This window comes from Diaphorina citri, unplaced genomic scaffold (genome assembly GCF_000475195.1).
Source record: "Diaphorina citri unplaced genomic scaffold, Diaci psyllid genome assembly version 1.1 scaffold156, whole genome shotgun sequence".
Classification (NCBI taxonomy): domain Eukaryota; kingdom Metazoa; phylum Arthropoda; class Insecta; order Hemiptera; family Psyllidae; genus Diaphorina; species Diaphorina citri.
The window spans coordinates 233523-251688 of record NW_007377593.1 but is presented as its reverse complement, the minus strand read 5'-3'; the positions used below and the strand labels follow the sequence as shown (position 1 = coordinate 251688).

The following is an 18166-nucleotide window of genomic DNA, read 5'->3' as shown; positions in this document are numbered from 1 at the left end:
TTGAATGTGTGGACATGGAGTTTTAGTTGTATTTAGTTATATGTAGGCAAGTTTTTATTTACACAAATGGAATTTTTTTGCCTGGGAACAGAGAAAACAGACAGTAGGCAGAAATCAGTGAAGGTTCCTTTAGAATCTTTAGATTCATTAAACTGTAGAACTCACTCACTCAATTTAAAAAAGACACCCTACAGCCAGCCACTCTCATAAAAATGAGACAAACTGTTCTATGATTTAGGTGAACACAAAGAATTTATTAAAAACAGCCCAGTACTAAATAATGAAATTTCCATATCATTCTTTCAACTAACTCCTTTTTTGACTTGGACGATGAGACATTTGAAAAAAAAAAAAAATAAATAAAAATCAAACAACCAAACAAACAAGACAATCATTGTATACTTACAGTGTTTTGTTCACAAGATTGACTTTTCTGTACAAATTATAATTAGACATCCTCCTCTCTCATTATTTGGCCACCCGCACTCCCGCAATTTAATCTAAACCTCCTCCTGACTTCTTCGTACACAGCGAGCTACTTTCCTCTTGAAATTTGGGAAATCTTCTCTCCATTCTTTCTGTAAACGTTGAAAGAACACAAAATTAAAAAAAAAATGTAAGAAAAGATTAATTCTTTATAACAAATTTCATTAAAAGTACAAAGTACGTCATTTATTCCATCAGCTAAGAGTAAAAAGTCCCATTAGGCCAACAGTTGAAACAAGACTCTCTACAATTTTTTTGATCTCACAATAATACAAGCCTTTCATCATTGTATCTCTCATCCTTTTAATTTAGTGTGCCATTACAAGTTGCTAAATACAAAAAAAAAAAAAAAAAAAAAAAAAAAAAAAAAAAAAAAAAAAAATGTAAGAAAAGAATAATTCTTTGTAACAAATTTCATTAAAAGTACAAAGTACGTCATTTATTTCATAAGCTAAGAGTAAAAAGTCCCATTAGGCCAACAGTTGAAACAAGACTCTCTACAATTTTTTCGGTCTCACAATAATACAAACCTTTCATCATTGTATCTCTCATCCTTTTAATTTAGTGTGCCATTACAAGTTGCTAAATATTCTCACAAGCAGGTACTTGCTTAATTGTCCTCACAAGGCTGAATGTATCTACCCCAGAATTCGAGCACAAAAAGTGGTTACAAAAATGTTACATGTAATTGATGAGTATGCTGATTGATGTTAAGCTACCCTTCATAGGACAGCATGGACTTTATAAATAGTGTATGTAACGGGGACAGTGGCGGAGGTATGGTGTTCAAGATAGACTCCGCGTGGTATCTACGAGGCATTGTATCCATCACTGTAGCTCGGGACGGTCTACGGGTCTGCGACACCAAACATTACGTCGTGTTTACCGATGTGGCTAAGTATCTCGGCTGGATTCGACCCATACTGGCCAGTGGCTCCAGATAGCAAGGACCTCCATGCCAGATAGAATCGGCCCGACAGTGTTGCCATAGCTCGAGATAGACAGTGTTGCCATAAGTAGGGCCATCGGCTATAAGAAACGCCTTGTGTCACTGCGACCTGTACCGTATCCGATTATGTGAAACAAAACATGGCTGAACCAATGAGATTGTGAGATTTCGCTTTGTGGAGCAAGTGTTTACGTCCAAAACGGAATCTGATTGGTTCAGCCAAAAAAAAAGTATTGGTTCAGCCACACAATCGAATACGATACTGGTTAGAACTTTTGTGACTAATGACCGGCTTGTAAGATAGAAGGAACTGTCGATGGAGATCTTATCGTCCCGAAATCGAAGAGAAAGACAGAATAGAAAACAGCCAGTCGTTCCAGGAAGGAACCTTATTTGTTTAGGTTAAAGTCCGCTCCGGGTTGGAATCGAACCTGCGACCTAGCGCTTAAAAGGCAGGGGCGCTACCCTAAAAGCGAACTAGTCTGGCGTGTATCAACTGAGAAATTTACCAGGCGGAAATTTAGACTTATAGAGATCCCTAAAAAAGTATTTATTTCACCTACTTGGTATATTCATATATTGCCTTTCTTATGATTATTTTGTATGGACGTGAAGTGAAAATAAATGCAAAGACCAAGATTTCTCCACAGAAATTGAAGATCCAGAGTTTTTATTTAGACATAAATATGAAAAAGATGGTTTTATTTATATTACACTTCTAGTTTTTTTTTTTTTTTTTTCCCTGGGGGATAAAATTACATGTTTGCATGCTGCTTACTTCATAAGTTTAGAAAACAAATGAAGGAAGGATTTTTTTTCCCGTCTAGAAATGCTTAGGAAGTGACTTGTTATCCATGCCAAACAAACAGATGTTAAGAAATCAATCTCATTTCTTATTGGCCTCCAGGGCTGGTCAACTTTTCCTAACCTTAATCTCAAAGCTTGTCCACCGTCTGAATCATTTGCGTGGTTGACTAGCCACTTTTTTTTTTTTTTTTTTTTACCATCAACAAAATCTATGAAATACGTAGGACCTGTTAGTGTAAAAATCATGAGCTAGGACACTAAACCCACTCACACATGCAACTTGGTAACTTGTTCAAAATCAATGTGAAATATTGGACTTTGCCCACTGACTAAGGTCACTGCACATTACCGCGCATCACAAGCTTTCCTGCTTGTATGTCATGCAGGCATGATGGAAATTTTTGTGTTATTTCATGCCATTTTTCATAAAATGAGAGACACATGATACAATATGATTCATTTTTCGTACAAGATCTATACGCGCAGTTTTGCCTGAAGCAGGTGGCACCACATCCACCTGTGCATTCTCCACAATCGTCCGGAATGCCTCCTCCCTCTCATCATCATCACCACCTAAATATTATTTGGATATGAATAATTTGTAATTTGTACTCGTTTTTAGATTGCAAATATTTCAACGGGTTACTTTCTGGTGTTCTCGTGTTGAGAAGAGAAGACCGGATAGGAGAAAGCCAGCCGTTCTCAGAACGAACATTATCCGTTCAGGATAAAATCCGCCCGGGGTGGGAATCGAAACCACGACCTAGCGCTTAGAACGCAAAGGCGTTACCCTTCAAACCAGGTATTTACATTAGGGACGGGTTTCACCAACCTTTTTTATCGCCCCCCAAATGCCCTTTTCGCCCATCTGATGAGAGGCATACTCCGGGATGGGAAAGATACGACACAGACCACATGCGTCTAATGTAGCAGTTGTTTCATTGATACGAAATAAAAACGGCGGTGAAACACTCATCTAAAAGAAGAAAAAAAAAGACGGAAGCAAGAAGAATTTTAATGAAATAGGTAACATACAGAAGATCGTTCCTGAAAAAGTAGGAACAAAAGAAATAGGTATAGAAACAGAAAAAAGACGTGTTTAGGTTACATTAAATAAACTATATTATCATTATTATTACCTCCTTGTTTATCTTGGGCAGGTGATTCTCCTCGTGTAAATAAAAACTTGCCTACATATAACTAAATACAACTAAAACTCCATGTCCACACATTCAACCTCTTGAAGATCTATTATTACAGCATGTCATTTGAACCATCTTTTGTGAGATATGCAGGTAAATCTTTGTACAAAATAGCCTGATTCATACCTATACTAGCCCCTCTTTATTATAACAAGAAAGTAAAAAAGTTCAAATGGGTGGGTTCTATGAATAGGGTTCAAACAGGTCCACTCATACAAGAATAACTTTTTACTGCCGGAATTCGAACCTGGGTCTGCTCCTTACCACGTGTTTTGGCACTAAAAACTGACCATCGAAAATTTGACCCGATTACATTACTTTCCTTCCTATAGGATAAGGAAAGTAAAAATGACGTTTTTAGGTTACCTACATTCAATAAACCATTACCTCCTTGTTTATCTTGGGCAGGTGATTCTCCTTCCGGTTGTTGGAGATTTTTGAGGAGTTTGTCGAAGACAGTGGTCTGAGACTCCTGAGGTTTGTTGTCTGAGGTAATCTGGAGTTTGTCGAAGACAGTGGTCTGAGACTCCTGAGGTTTGTTGTCTGAGGTAATCTGGAGTTTGTCGAAAACAGTGGTCTGAGACTCCTGAGGTTTGTTGTCTGAGGTAATCTGGAGTTTGTCGGAGGCGATGGTCTGGGGTTTGTCGGAGATAGTAGTCTCCGGTTTGTCAGAGGGTTTGGTCTCCGGTTTGTCGGACGGATTGGTCTCCGGTTTGTCGGACGGATTGGTCTCCGGTTTGTCGAGGGCAGCCATATGAGGTTTTTCCGAGACATTATTCTGGGGTTTGTCGGGGGAGGCTGTGGTGTGGGGTTTGTCAGAAAGACTGTCCTGGGGTTTATCGAAGACAGTATCTAGGGGTTTGTCTGGGGTGTCCTGGGGTTTGTCAGAGGCAGTGTCCTCAGGTTTGATTTCGGCATCTGGGACATCACTGGGTTGGTCAGACATACCTAGCTAATGTACCTTTTATTCTACGAATTTTACGAGCACTCTTTGTAGGTATTTTTCCGAAAAATCTATATTTTTTGTAGAGAAAAAGTACTGGATTGATTATTTATCAATTTACAAAAGATAGAAAACCTTTCTTCGGCAAAGGCCGTAGTCAGATGAGAAAAATACGCGATGAAGTTAACTTCATTGCTAAGATATATTTTGTTCGTATATCATTCGTAACCAGGTAACAAGGTAGGTGTCTTGGTAACGGATTTTATTTAATCCATACTCGATATAATTTTGTAGGTATCGCAGATTATACAGAAAAAGTAGGTACCTAAGAGTTCCTTACCTACTGCTTTTTGCTAATTTTGCCTCACTTTCCATAGTGTCACAAACTATCCACAAATCTCCAACCTCCTTGAAACCACCAAACCGCACTTGTGCTGGGATCTAGCGGTCATTTGACAAACCCACCTCCTCGTCAGCTGTTTTGTTCTCTGCGCATGCGCACTAACCATCCAAAATCCGGCCAGCCATCTGCCATCTTTCTTGAGGGGGTTTTCTTGTGGTGTTCCAAGAAGTTGATCCCATTGGAAACTAGTACATTCAACATAATTTCTCCGCTGGAGGTAAACTTCTAAAGGTGCACACATAGTCGCCGGGCCGTTGATCAACGGCCTGTTAAGTCGGTCAACTATATTTGGGCCACCTTAAGCCAGCCACTCAATAACAGGTAGGCCTGGCGACCGGTACAGCTAGTAGACCTGTACCTGTCTGTTAGTGTGTGTGACCATCAGGTATTAGTAGACCTGACAGACGAATCTTTTCAGCCGTACCTGTGAGGCCTACTTCATAGTCACTCATAGTGAGTGGCTGCCCTAACATCCTCAAACTTCTCCCACAGGTCAAAAGAGTACACATCTATCCAACCTTCAACAGTAGCAACTATCTGGGAGACATAGCTCTCCTACAGCTCAGCTCAGACGTAGACTACTCCATGTATGTCCGGCCTGTATGTCTGTGGGATGACAGTACGGCCCCGTTGCAACTGTCGGCCGTGGAAGGCCGAGATGGAACGGTGAGTACAACGGCCGTCAACCTGTCTTGATCGGCTACAAAGTCTAGGACCACCTTAAGGCGGCCCAGACGGTAGGACGTTCTTGTGTCTGAAGGAGGCTTGAACCACCCCTTGAAGTCTAATGGTGTGTCCAGACATAGTCGACCAGCCCTCACGACGAGGATAATATATGTTGTCGAGGCAGTGTGGACGTGTCAGTCAACAACGACCCCCGTTGCAACTGTCGGCCGTGGAAGGCCGAGATGGAACGGTGAGTACAACGGCCGTCAACCTGTCTTGATCGGCTACAAAGTCTAGGAACACCTTAACGCGGCCCAGACGGTAGGACGTTCTTGTGTCTGAAGGAGGGTTGAACCACCCCTTGAAGTCTAATGGTGTGTCCAGACATAGTCGACCAGCCGTCGCGACGAGGATAATCTATGTTGTCGAGGCAGTGTGGACGTGTCAGTCGACAACGACCCACGTTAATCGATGGCCGGTCGACTATGTGTGGGTGGACACATCTTAAAAACCTAAACCCAAACGCTTTTGAGTACTCGGACGCGTTTCAAATTAGATGTTTGAAGTGATGATAATTGTCTGACGAGCAGTATCACAAACACCTTGAAGCTAAGGAGCACGTATGAATGTAATAACCCGTGTTAATCCTTTAGTATTGGTCTCTTCTCGATCTCGCAGGTGATAGGTTGGGGTTATGACGAAAACGACAGGGTGTCCGAAGAACTGAAGATGGCCATCATGCCCATCGTCTCTCATCAGCAATGTCTCTGGTCCAACCCGCAGTTCTTCTCTCAGTTCACGAGCGACGAAACGTTTTGCGCTGGCTTCCGCAACGGTAAGTTCTCAATCGGTGGAACGGAAAACCGATGACTATGGTGGAATAGGTCCTTACTTGCTTAATTGTCCTCACAAGGCTGAATGTATCTACCCCAGAATTCGAGCACAAAAAGTGGTTACAAAAATGTTACATGTAATTGGTGAGTATGCTGATGTTAACCTACCCATAGGACAGCATGGACTTTATAAATATTTTTTTTCTTCTCACCCAATGATAATTTTCAGAAGAATATTGACTTACAGCAGCATCAACATTGGCAGGACTTTCATCATTTGGATCGGCTAGCATTGATATGACAGAAATGAGTATTGTCTCGACCGTGTGAACTGGCAACCACCGCTCGTATGCTCTTTCATATCCATACTTATCATCACCGGGCTCATGCAGAATTGATATACACACATCACCATTCTTTTCAACTGAAATGAAATGAATTGTGTCAAAATAAATCTATTGGCTAGTGGTTCTGTGAGATGGAGGACTAAAAAAACCTTCCATGGAACCCCTAGAGGACTAATCTAGGCAATCTTGAGAGAAATTAAAAGGAAGAAGTAAGGAGAGGAAGGAGAAAGAGATAAATTAGTTAAAGTGAACAACAAGAAGACAATTTGACTTTTAAGGATGGAGTTTACAATCTGATGTTCTATCTGAAAAAGCTTGGAAAGCAATGATTCACTTACTGTTAGGATGCCAGATTTCCGTCACAAACTTCATCTTTGGTGGCCGGAGGGGATATTCTTTCGGGAAATGTAGATGAGCTTTGAAGAATCCACCCTCGTACATTGTGTCGGGTGGACCTATGATGAGCACCTCCCATTTGTAAATATCATTTCCGTCACAAACTTCATCTTTGGTGGCCGGAGGGGATATTCTTTCGGGAAATGTAGATGAGCTTTGAAGAATCCACCCTCGTACATCGTGTCGGGTGGACCTATGATGAGCACCTCCCATTTGTAAATATCGGGCTAGTGGTTCTGTGAGATGGAGGACTAAAAAAACCTTCCATGGAACCCCTAGAGGACTAATCTAGGCAATCTTGAGAGAAATTAAATGGAAGAAGTAAGGAGAGGAAGGAGAAAGAGATAAATTAGTTAAAGTGAACAACAAGATTTGACTTTTAAGGATGGAGTTTACAATCTGATGGTCTATCTGAAAGAGCTTGGAAAGCAATGATTCACTTACTGTTAGGATGCCAGATTTCCGTCACAAACTTCATCTTTGGTGGCCGGAGGGGATATTCTTTCGGGAAATGTAGATGAGCTTTGAAGAATCCACCCTCGTACATTGTGTCGGGTGGACCTATGATGAGCACCTCCCATTTGTAAATATCACTATCATCTACGAGACCTGCCGAGAAACCTTCAACAGGGTTTTTGTTCAACTCTGAAAATGTCAAGAATGAAGAGTGAGGTACAAATAAATAAATTTCTGTCACAAGTTCTGTGTGATGGCAGTGATACAAGTTCTGTGTCTAATGACAGTAAAACAGAGACAAACAGTAAGGAAGAAGATGGGAAGTAAAAATCAATTCTAGTGTTTTTTTTTCCCCCTGGGGGATAAAATTACATGTTTGCATGCTGCTTAATTCATGAGTTTAGAAAACAAATGAAGGAAGAATTTTTTTCCGTCTAGAAATGCTTAGGAAGTAGCTTGTTATCCATGCCAAACAAACAGATGTTGAGAAATCAATCTCATCTCTTATTGGCTTCCAGGGCTGGTCATCTTTTCCTAACCTTAATCTCAAAGCTTGTCCACCGTCTGAATCATTTGCATGGTTGACTAGCCGCTTTCATTTTTTTTTTTTTTTTTTTTTTTATGTTCTCCCCCTCTTTCTTATTTTTTTGTTGTTTTCCCCTCTTTTTTTTTTTTTTTTTTTTTTTTTTTTTTTTTTTACTATCAACAAAATCTATGAAATACGTAGGACCTGTTAGTGTAAAAATCATGAGCTAGGACACTAAACCCACTCGCACATGCAACTTGGTAACTTGTTCAAAATCAATGTGAAATATTGGACTTTGCCCACTGACTAAGGTCACTGCATATTACCGAGCATCACAAGCTTTCCTGCTTGTATGTCATGCAGGCATGATGTAAATTTTTGTGTTATTTCATGCCATTTTTCATAAAAAGAGAGACACATGATACAATATGATTCATTTTTCGTACCTACAAGATCTATACGAGTCTACTGATCTCATGCTAAAAATAAACATCCTGAATCCTGAGAGCACAGACCCTTAGTTTTATTATTAGACAGAGTAATGTCTACAAGGGACGAATGACTTGAAATTTATCTCCTGTAGGGATAAAACGGGAGCATTCCCAGGAATTAAGGTCAGAGATCGATCCACTCCGGTGAGATCCAGGAAATGTTATGTGGAACACGAAACATGGTGAGTAATTTCAACACAAAGAAACATCTAGCTGTGGTCCTTACCTGACAGTTGTTTCCGGAGCAAAAGCGCAGACTGAGTTTCGGACATTTAAATATAAAAATTGTGTACAGGACAAGAAAACAAGGAACTCGGATTTTGAATGCGTGAAATACTTGAGGCTGTGAGGCGTGAGAGAAATTGGAGAGTGAAAAAAATTTTGTTGTAAATTGTAAAAAAAAGATCAACTTCTTGGAACACCACAAGAAAACCCCCTCAAGAAAGATGGCAGATGGCTGGCCGGATTTTGGATGGTTAGTGCGCATGCGCAGAGAACAAAACAGCTGACGAGGAGGTGGGTTTGTCAAATGACCGCTAGATCCCAGCACAAGTACGGTTTGGTGGTTTCAAGGAGGTTGGAGATTTGTGGATAGTTTGTGACACTATGGAAAGTGAGGCAAAATTAGCAAAGAGCAGTAGGTAAGGAACTCTTAGGTACCTACTTTTTCTGTATAATCCGCGATACCTACAAAATTATATCGAGTATGGATTAAATAAAATCCGTTACTAAGACACCTACCTTGTTACCTGGTTACGAATGATATACGAACAAAATAGATCTTAGCAATGAAGTTAACTTCATCGCGTATTTTTCTCATCTGACTACGGCCTTTGCCAAAGAAAGGTTTTCTATCTTTTGTAAATTGATAAATAATCAATTCAGTACTTTTTCTCTACAAAAAAATATAGATTTTTCGGAAAAATACCTACAAAGAGTGCTCGTAAAATTCGTAGAATAAAACGTACATTAGCTAGGTATGTCTGACCAACCCAGTGATGTCCCAGATGCCGAAATCAAACCTGAGGACACTGCCTCTGACAAACCCCAGGACACCGCACACAAACCCCTAGATACTGTCTTCGATAAACCCCAGAATAATGTCTCGGAAAAACCTCATATGGCTGCCCTCGACAAACCGGAGACCAATCCCTCCGACAAACCGGAGACTACTATCTCCGACAAACCCCAGACCATCGCCTCCGACAAACTCCAGATTACCTCAGACAACAAACCTCAGGAGTCTCAGACCACTGTCTTCGACAAACTCCAGATTACCTCAGACAACAAACCTCAGGAGTCTCAGACCACTGTCTTCGACAAACTCCAGTATGTAGTTCACAAATGTGACAAGGATGCAACTCAAAACGTTTGGTTGAGATAGGTGCTGCGGTTGGCAGTATTTTGACCGTTTTTTGGCGGTTTTCAGCTATACCGACTAAACGGTTAGAGATATTGTAAAAGTTTGGCTATAAGAACAAGAACACCCAAAATAAGCATCATTCAATAGGATGAGGAAAGTCGTGTGATGTTCACACCAGATTTTTCTGTTTCTATACCTATTTCTTTTGTTCCTACCCATTGGTACTTTTTCAGGAACGATTTTCTTCTGTATGTTACCTTTTTCATTAAAATTCTTCTTGCTTCCGTCTTAATTTTTTTGTCTTCTTTTAGATGATTGTTTCACCGCCGTTTTTATTTCGTAGCAATGAAACAACTGCTACATTAGACGCATGTGGTCTGTGTCGTATCTTTCCCATCCCGGAGTATGCCTCTCATCAGATGGGCGAAAAGAGACACAATACTTCACATTTACTCCATTTAGGTGCTGAGACAACACGAGAACACCAGAAGTGACCCGTTGAAATATTTGCAATCGAAAAACGAGTACCCACAAATTATACAAATTATTGATATCCAAATATGTAATATTTAGGTGATGATGATGATGAGAGGGAGGAGGCATTCCGGACGATTGTGGAGAATGCACAGGTGGATGTGGTGCCACCTGCTTCAGGCAAAACTGCGTATGCCCGGTCCTTCCGGGATTATTTCATGGCCAAACTTAATAAGACCAAGATCATGTAAGTCCCAGTAAAAATACCTTGTAGGCCCGTTTCCACTGTTGTCGTTCGGAAAAAAAATCGTGTCGTGCGTAAGTGTGAATACTCATTTAAATTACACTGCCTACAGGACTTTCGGGGGGTAAAAATCGGATGGAACTCACGACAATTGTCGGATGGTGTCGTGAGTTCATCCGATGTGAGAACGGGCCTTTATCTGTTTGGCATACAGCTCGCCCCGGCCGGAAATCGAATTCGTGATGACCTACTGCTTACAAAGCAGGCTAAAACCAGGCCTGAATTCAATGGCCACATTTAGGGCCAGAGTTTTTTTTTTCAAGAGCTTTTGATGGAGGGAACTATGTATACTTTCGACAGGAGAGGAGAAAGCCAACCGTTCCGAAAACGAACATTATCCATTTAGGATAAAGTTCGTCCTGGGTGGGAAATCGAACCCGCAAAAGAGCTGCCGCTTACGAGGCAGACGCGCTTTCCTTATCCTTATAGGCCAGAGTTTTTTTTTCAAGAGCTTTTGATGGAGGGAACTATGTATACTTTCGACAGGAGAGGAGAAAGCCAACCGTTCCGAAAACGGACATTATCCATTTAGGATAAAGTTCGTCCTGGGTGGGAATCGAACCCGCAAAAGAGCTGCCGCTTACGAGGCAGACGCGCTTTCCTTATCCTATAACAAGGAAAGTAATTAATTACCTAATTGGCTGAAATTTTTTCCCTTCTCCCCGCACAGAGATTTCCCCAGTTGGGATTCCCCACAGCAGTCCCCCGAATTCAACCTGTACGTGGCTAAATCCGAACTTATCAAGGTCACCCACGAGTTGACCCGAACCCGAACCGATGACGTACGAGACAGAAGTCAGCTCACCGAACATACCCGACAGCTAGAAACGAAACAGGCCGAATTCTCGCAGCTCATTGTCGACACGGAGCCTTTTATTCAGGTAGTCGCGAGTTCGATTCCCACTTTAGTGTTGCTTACGCCTACCTCGGTGGTGTAGTGGTCAAGGCGCTCGCCTGGTAAACAGGAGGGCGTGGGTTCAATCCCAGCCGAGGTATGGAATACCTACCTCGGTGGTGTAGTGGTCAAGGCGCTCGCCTGGTAAACAGGAGGGCGTGGGTTCAATCCCAGCCGAGGTATGGAATACCTACCTCGGTGGTGTAGTGGTCAAGGCGCTACCTACCTCGGTGGTGTAGTGGTCAAGGCGCTACCTACCTCGGTGGTGTAGTGGTCAAGGCGCTACCTACCTCGGTGGTGTAGTGGTCAAGGCGCTACCTACCTCGGTGGTGTAGTGGTCAAGGCGCTACCTACCTCGGTGGTGTAGTGGTCAAGGCGCTACCTACCTCGGTGGTGTAGTGGTCAAGGCGCTACCTACCTCGGTGGTGTAGTGGTCAAGGCGCTACCTACCTCGGTGGTGTAGTGGTCAAGGCGCTACCTACCTCGGTGGTGTAGTGGTCAAGGCGCTACCTACCTCGGTGGTGTAGTGGTCAAGGCGCTCGCCTGGTAAACAGGAGGGCGTGGGTTCAATCCCAGCCGAGGTATGGAATACCTACCTCGGTGGTGTAGTGGTCAAGGCGCTACCTACCTCGGTGGTGTAGTGGTCAAGGCGCTACCTACCTCGGTGGTGTAGTGGTCAAGGCGCTACCTACCTCGGTGGTGTAGTGGTCAAGGCGCTACCTACCTCGGTGGTGTAGTGGTCAAGGCGCTACCTACCTCGGTGGTGTAGTGGTCAAGGCGCTACCTACCTCGGTGGTGCTTATAGGCTCGATTCTCATTAAGTCGTTCAGTCTCATTCACTACTCATTTAGTCGACAATCGATTAGTAGGTAAGTCTCTTCTTTTCTCACCTATCAGATGAGGGACATACTAATGCTACAACACAGGCATCAGCAAGTCTATTTGGGACGGCTGTTTCAATGCTATGAAACACTGAATTTTCATGAAGGTTGCAGTAGCTTCACCCTGTAGTTAAAGTGACAGAAGGCGTCCAGTTATCTCTATTACCTCCACTAAGTTCTAGTTCAAAATAGACACATTAACTTCAACTAATGGCTTGTCCTAATCTAATATGAACGAGTATTACGAGTATGCAGATGGAAATCCAGTGGAAATTATTTGGGAAGCGTGCCAACCTGTTCCATATGCAACGCCATAACGAGGTCCCTTTCAAATACTCTGAATTCGATAGAGGGAACGTCCTGGATTTCTCTTGGATTTCGGGACGCTAAGAGAAGGAGGACGGGATAGTTTATTTCAACGGGTTACTTTCTGGTGTTCTCGTGTTGAGCCAGCACCTAAATGGGAAGTATTGTGTCTCTTCTCGCCCATCTGATGAGAGGCATACTACGGGATGGGCATGCTACGACACAGGCCACAAGCGTCTAATGTAGCAGTTGTTCCATTGCTACGAAATAAAAACGGCGGTGGAACACTCATCTTTTAAAAATAATAGGCTTAACAGGGCTGTTAAGCTAACGGGCTTTTGGGGGCGAAAAAAAAAGAAGGTTGGTGAAACCCGTCCCTAATGCAATTACCTGGTTTGAAGGGTAACGCCTCTGCGTTCTAAGCGCTAGGTCGCGGGTTCGATTCCCACCCCGGGCGGATTTTATCCTGAACGGATAATGTTCGTTCTGAGAACGGCTGGCTTTCTCCTATCCGGTCTTCTCTTCGCTTTCGGGACGATAATACCTTGGCAGTGACAGTTCCCTCTAAAAAACATCCATAAAATATAAAATAAAACTGATTTTTTTTTGCCTTTCTTCAATTTCGGATCTCTTAAAATAATAATAATAATACCTAATAATAATAAAAATCCCTCTCTCTCTCTCTGTGTGTTTCAGGAGTACGTCGCCGCCTGTCTCCGCCAGAGCTCAGGCGAGATCACCGACATCACCTCCCTGCTTTCCACCTACGTGTCCAAACTCTACGCCAAGTACAACCTCCTCGCACAACTCTACTCGGACGTTCACAGCATTGACGCTACGCAGCACGACCTGAGGCGGAAAATTTCCCGCCACAGGTGCCGAAATTGCTTAATGAAATTCCAACAAGTCTAAGAGAAATAGAAAACGAAAAGAAAATGAAAAAAAGAAGTCAAAAAGTATCTCATGAATAACAATGAAAATTAAATCATAAGAAGAAATACCTACAGTAGGCAGAAAAAAGAGTCAGCTTACGCTTTGATCAATTAATTGTTTGTTGTTGTTACTACCATGGTTTGTTTATTTATTTTCGTCCATGGCGTAGTGGTCACTGCGCTCGCCTTGCACGCGGGAGACCCGGGTTCGATTCCCGGCGGGGTCAATAAATTTGTATCATGCAAATGATTGATTCCGTGACTGGCTGTTGCGGGGCCCACTCAGCCTCGTGAGGAAAATGAGTGAGTTTGGCTATAAGAACAAGAACACCCAAAATAAGCATCATTCAATAGGATGAGGAAAGTCGTGTGATGTTCACACCAGATTTTTCTGTTTCTATACCTATTTCTTTTGTTCCTACCCATTGGTACTTTTTCAGGAACGATTTTCTTCTGTATGTTACCTTTTTCATTAAAATTCTTCTTGCTTCCGTCTTAATTTTTTTGTCTTCTTTTAGATGATTGTTTCACCGCCGTTTTTATTTCGTAGAAAATCCTACAATGCTGCAGTGAGCACCAAAGTTGTGACATAATAACACAAAGAAACTGCATTTACATATCATGATCAAGGCCATAATGTGAATAGATAAGTAGTTCTAGCAATCTAGGACAGAAGAGTAAAGACAGAATAGGAAAATTAAGCGTCCCGACGCAACGCCGATGTACCCAGTCCTTGACGGTAGCAAATCTGACCCTCAGCATAAAAGAGGTTGTCCGAAACCTCAAACGTCATGTTGTAATCCACTGTGGAGATTATTGTAGCATCAGCATTTTGCTTCAATCTTGTTCTGATTGGGATTTAATATGATCAAATGCTCGTTTGAAATCAAAGGCCAACACTGGCTTTGCATGTCGTCTGAGTCAGTCGAGGATTATTTAAAATTTAGATACATGGATAAAGGATAATATGGGCAACGAAAACCACAAAGAAGAAATGGGAAGCCCTATAATGCACAATAGATGAGCTTTTGAATTTTATCATATTTTTGGGTGAACTTTCCACGAGTGAAATTTAAGAGCATAAATAGCCTCTCCCAAATACATATTACAAAAATCACTTCAGAGAACTTAATAGGTGCATTACAGCTGAAGCTTGCCTTCTGTTAGATATTTTTGGAATTCGGTCTCCGCCCTGTTCTTCCGATTATTGAGATATTGGGAAAATCCTACAATGCTGCAGTGAGCACCAAAGTTGTGACGTAATAACACAAAGAAACTGCATTTACATTTACAAAGAAAAAAGAAGAAATACCTACAATAGCAATTTTTATGTTCCCGAAAAGTACTACCTACAATAGGTACATGTACTTAGTGGCACACGAGAAGATTCTTGTAAAAAAGAAAGTAATTAATAAATCTATTATTATTATTACAGCGAGGAGTTGAAGGGGCTCACGGACACGACCTCTGGATTGAAAGTCGAGTACCGGGAGCTGACGGCGGAGAAACACCTGCTGGAGAAACAGCGCGCTCTGTTGCACCGGGAGAAAGAGACAGCTAGCTATGAATATAGTGAGGTGAGAAGGAAAAAAATTGAGGCACATTGACTCTCTTTTTTTTCTTAAAAATCAACCATTTGAAATTAACGAGTTAATTTCTGGTGTTCTCGTGTTGACTCAGCACCTAAAAAGGATGTAGATTGTGTCTCTTTCCACACATCTGATGAGAGGCATACTACGACAAAGACCACACGCGTTTGCCCCGGGCGGGAATCAAACCCGCAACCTAGCGCTTACCCTCCAATCTAACAAGGTTGGCCATGTTATTATAGAGTTGGTGCAACCAAATTTAGCGTCCCGTTAACTGAACTCTTTAACTTGGTTGCAAAAACTCATTATTAGTCTAAGCACTATTATTATTATCTTTTTATAAATGAAAATTAAATAAAAGGAAAGTAAAAGAGCCAACTGGACCATTTTTATTTTTTTTTTTAAAGAGGTTTGACAGAGGGAACCTGTAACTGTTACGGTCTTGTCGTCCCGGAAAGAAAGACAGGATAAGATAAAGCCAGCCGTCCCGAGACTGAACCTTATCGTCCATTTGAGTAGTCTAGGATAAAGTTTGCCCCGGGCGGGAATCAAACCCGCAACCTAGCGCTTACCCTCCAATCTAACAAGGTTGGCCATGTTGTTATAGAGTTCTAGAGCCTAAATACAAAGTTTCAGCCATTGGTCCGTGTGTCTGTCTGTAAACAAAATATCTCGAGAACGGTAAAAGCCGGGCGTGGGTTCAATCCCAGCCGAGGTATGGAATTTTATCCTCAATATAATTTGAGAATTTGACCACAATAATAGTAGTAGCCTATTGGCTACTCATTGGAAACATTTAGACGGTAGGGGGATTGAGGCGAAAGCCCGCAGGTGCACCGTTTCAATCGCCCACCAGGGGTGGATGATGGGACTACTTAAAAAAAGTGTAGGGGCAGAAGTCGCCAACATTTATGTGTCCTGTATTCAGATGACTAGGAAACCGAGATCCTTGGCGCTTGGCGAGCTACCTTTTAGTCTAAGAACCAAAAATTTATGACTTAAAATTTTTGGTTCCTATAAGAGTTGCAATCAACTTGTGCTACCGGGAGCTCGCGATATCCGGGAGCTAATTTTAATGTTAGGCACGTTACTTTGGAAGGTAGCGCGTCTATCATAGGTAAATATGATCAGTAGGAAGAAAATAATAATAATAGACTCTCGAGTGGAAGGCAACCACTAGGCGAGGTTAACGCCTTAGGCGTTCTCTACCACCTAACCCCGAGAGCTCCATTATTATGTGGTCAAATTCTCAAATAAATGAGGATAAAATTCCATACCTCGGCTGGGATCGAACCCACGCCCTCCTGATTACCAGGCGAGCGTCTTGACCACTACGCCACCGAGAAAAAAACCTCTTGGTTTAAAATTTTCGTAATACGTCTTCGAGTTGGAAGGGCATTCGAGACAATACTTATTCTTTATTTCTTCTAGCAAAACAGAGAGATCCGGGCCCGATTTCAACGTATCATATCGCGAAATGAGGCTAAGGTGAAGGCGCTGCAAGAAAGAACCGAAAGCCTGAGAAGAGACGCGAGCAAGTTCACCAAATGGGAAATGTTCATGCGGGCCTTGGTGGATAAATACGCGCCTTATCAGGTAAATGGCATAGCTCATCCCTGATAAACCTACGAAAAATACTTATGGTTGGTAAGTTGGTTTCACCAATATTTTTTCAGCCTCTAGATCTAGAAGGTCTGTTAAGTTCAATTTGATTTGTATACATTATTAGTCCCAAATTTCATGACCTTCTCCTTCTTCCCCACCAAAACGCAGGTTCAAAAGAATCTGGACAACGCCTACAAGCTGTTCATTCTGGACGCACCTTCCGGACAAAAACCCAGCGTGAAACAAGACGCCAAGAAACCTACCAACGAGGAGAAAGTAAGCCAGCTTCAGTTGCAGCACGACTATCTGACAGAGGTTCTGAAAGTGGCCACTAGGTTGTATGAAATGTCTGATGATACACTGCGGGGACATGTTTCCATGGAAACCATACGCTACTGAATGTAAACAATCTATGAATCTACTCAATCTACAATTCTATACAGTAGTCATTCAGTGATTTTTTTTTAAAGGTTTGATAGAGGGAACTGTAACTGCTAAGGTCTTGTCGTCCCGAAAGCGAAGAGAGAAGGAAGACAAAAGAGTAGAAAGCCAGCCGTTCCGATAGCGAACCTTATCCCTTGAGGATAAAATCCGCCCCGGGCGAGAATCGAACCCGCAACCTAGCGCTTACAAGGCAGTCGCACTATAAAATATGCTAACTAGGCTGGCAATGTGGCAATTTAAACCCTAGTTGTTCACTGAATTTGTATAACCAGTCTAGTTAGCTTAGTTGGTAGCGCGTCTGACTTGTAAGCGCTAGGCCGCGGGTCCGATTCTCCCTCGGGACGGATTTTATCCCGAACGGATAATGCTCGTTCTCGGAATGGCTGGCTTTCTCCTATCCTGTCTTCCTTCTCTCTTCGATTTAGGGACGATAAGACCTTAGCAGTTACAGCTCCCTCTATCAAACCTATTGAAATAAAATATTAATAATAAAAAAATATCATGTAATTTACATTCATTAATAAATATTATTTACCGTATCTTTATATTTACAAAATATTACAAACATGTACAATAACAATTTCATCTAATATCACAAGAAATTAATTATTCAATAATGATTGGAACGGCAATCTGAGTTTAAACAGGGTTTAAGTTAAACTAATTGGATTAAGCAATGGTTTAAAATTAAAAATCCGCCCCGGGCGGGAATCGAACTCGCGGCCTAGCGCTTACAAGGCAGACGCACTACCAACTAAGCTAACTAGGCTGGCTTAGGTACCTCTTTACTTTGGAAATTTTCATGGTAGTAATAATGGTGGGGAACAGGGAAGAATAAATAAATAAATAGTTTTATTAATAAACTAGC

At 41.9% G+C, this 18166-nt stretch overlaps 3 protein-coding genes and 1 long non-coding RNA gene across 6 annotated transcripts; 3 read left to right on the top strand and 1 right to left on the bottom strand.

Moving 5' to 3' along the window:
• LOC103505198 (ubiquitin-conjugating enzyme E2 G1) lies at positions 1–8973 on the bottom strand. 3 transcript variants are annotated; one of them, XR_003390373.1, is made up of 6 exons: positions 8732–8971; positions 7607–7677; positions 6975–7104; positions 6535–6713; positions 407–578; positions 1–81 (listed from the first exon to the last, which is right to left on the bottom strand). XR_003390373.1 is itself a non-coding variant. In XM_026820566.1 (5 exons), exons 1-5 carry the CDS (start codon positions 8775–8777, stop codon positions 501–503), a joined length of 504 nt encoding a protein of 167 aa, XP_026676367.1. In that variant the 5' UTR covers positions 8778–8971; the 3' UTR covers positions 406–500. The 3 variants fall into 3 exon arrangements, 1 of the variants encoding a protein (XP_026676367.1); XR_003390374.1 differs by lacking the exon at positions 6975–7104 and having other exon boundaries at positions 7477–7677; positions 8732–8973; XM_026820566.1 differs by lacking the exon at positions 1–81 and having other exon boundaries at positions 406–578.
• Positions 5662–6238, top strand: LOC113465767. The gene is made up of 2 exons (XR_003390376.1): positions 5662–5706; positions 6135–6238. It is a non-coding gene; the product is annotated as an uncharacterized LOC113465767 (long non-coding RNA).
• On the top strand, positions 8298–17253 carry LOC113465761. Its single transcript, XM_026820548.1, has 6 exons — positions 8298–8691; positions 9502–9505; positions 10442–10589; positions 11317–11527; positions 16681–16845; positions 17023–17253. Exons 3-6 carry the CDS (start codon positions 10561–10563, stop codon positions 17251–17253), a joined length of 636 nt encoding a protein of 211 aa, XP_026676349.1. The 5' UTR covers positions 8298–8691; positions 9502–9505; positions 10442–10560.
• LOC113465762 (serine-rich 25 kDa antigen protein-like) lies at positions 9485–10183 on the top strand. Its single transcript, XM_026820549.1, has 2 exons — positions 9485–9834; positions 10180–10183. Exons 1-2 carry the CDS (start codon positions 9485–9487, stop codon positions 10181–10183), a joined length of 354 nt encoding a protein of 117 aa, XP_026676350.1.
• Positions 17254–18166: the final 913 nt, after the last annotated feature.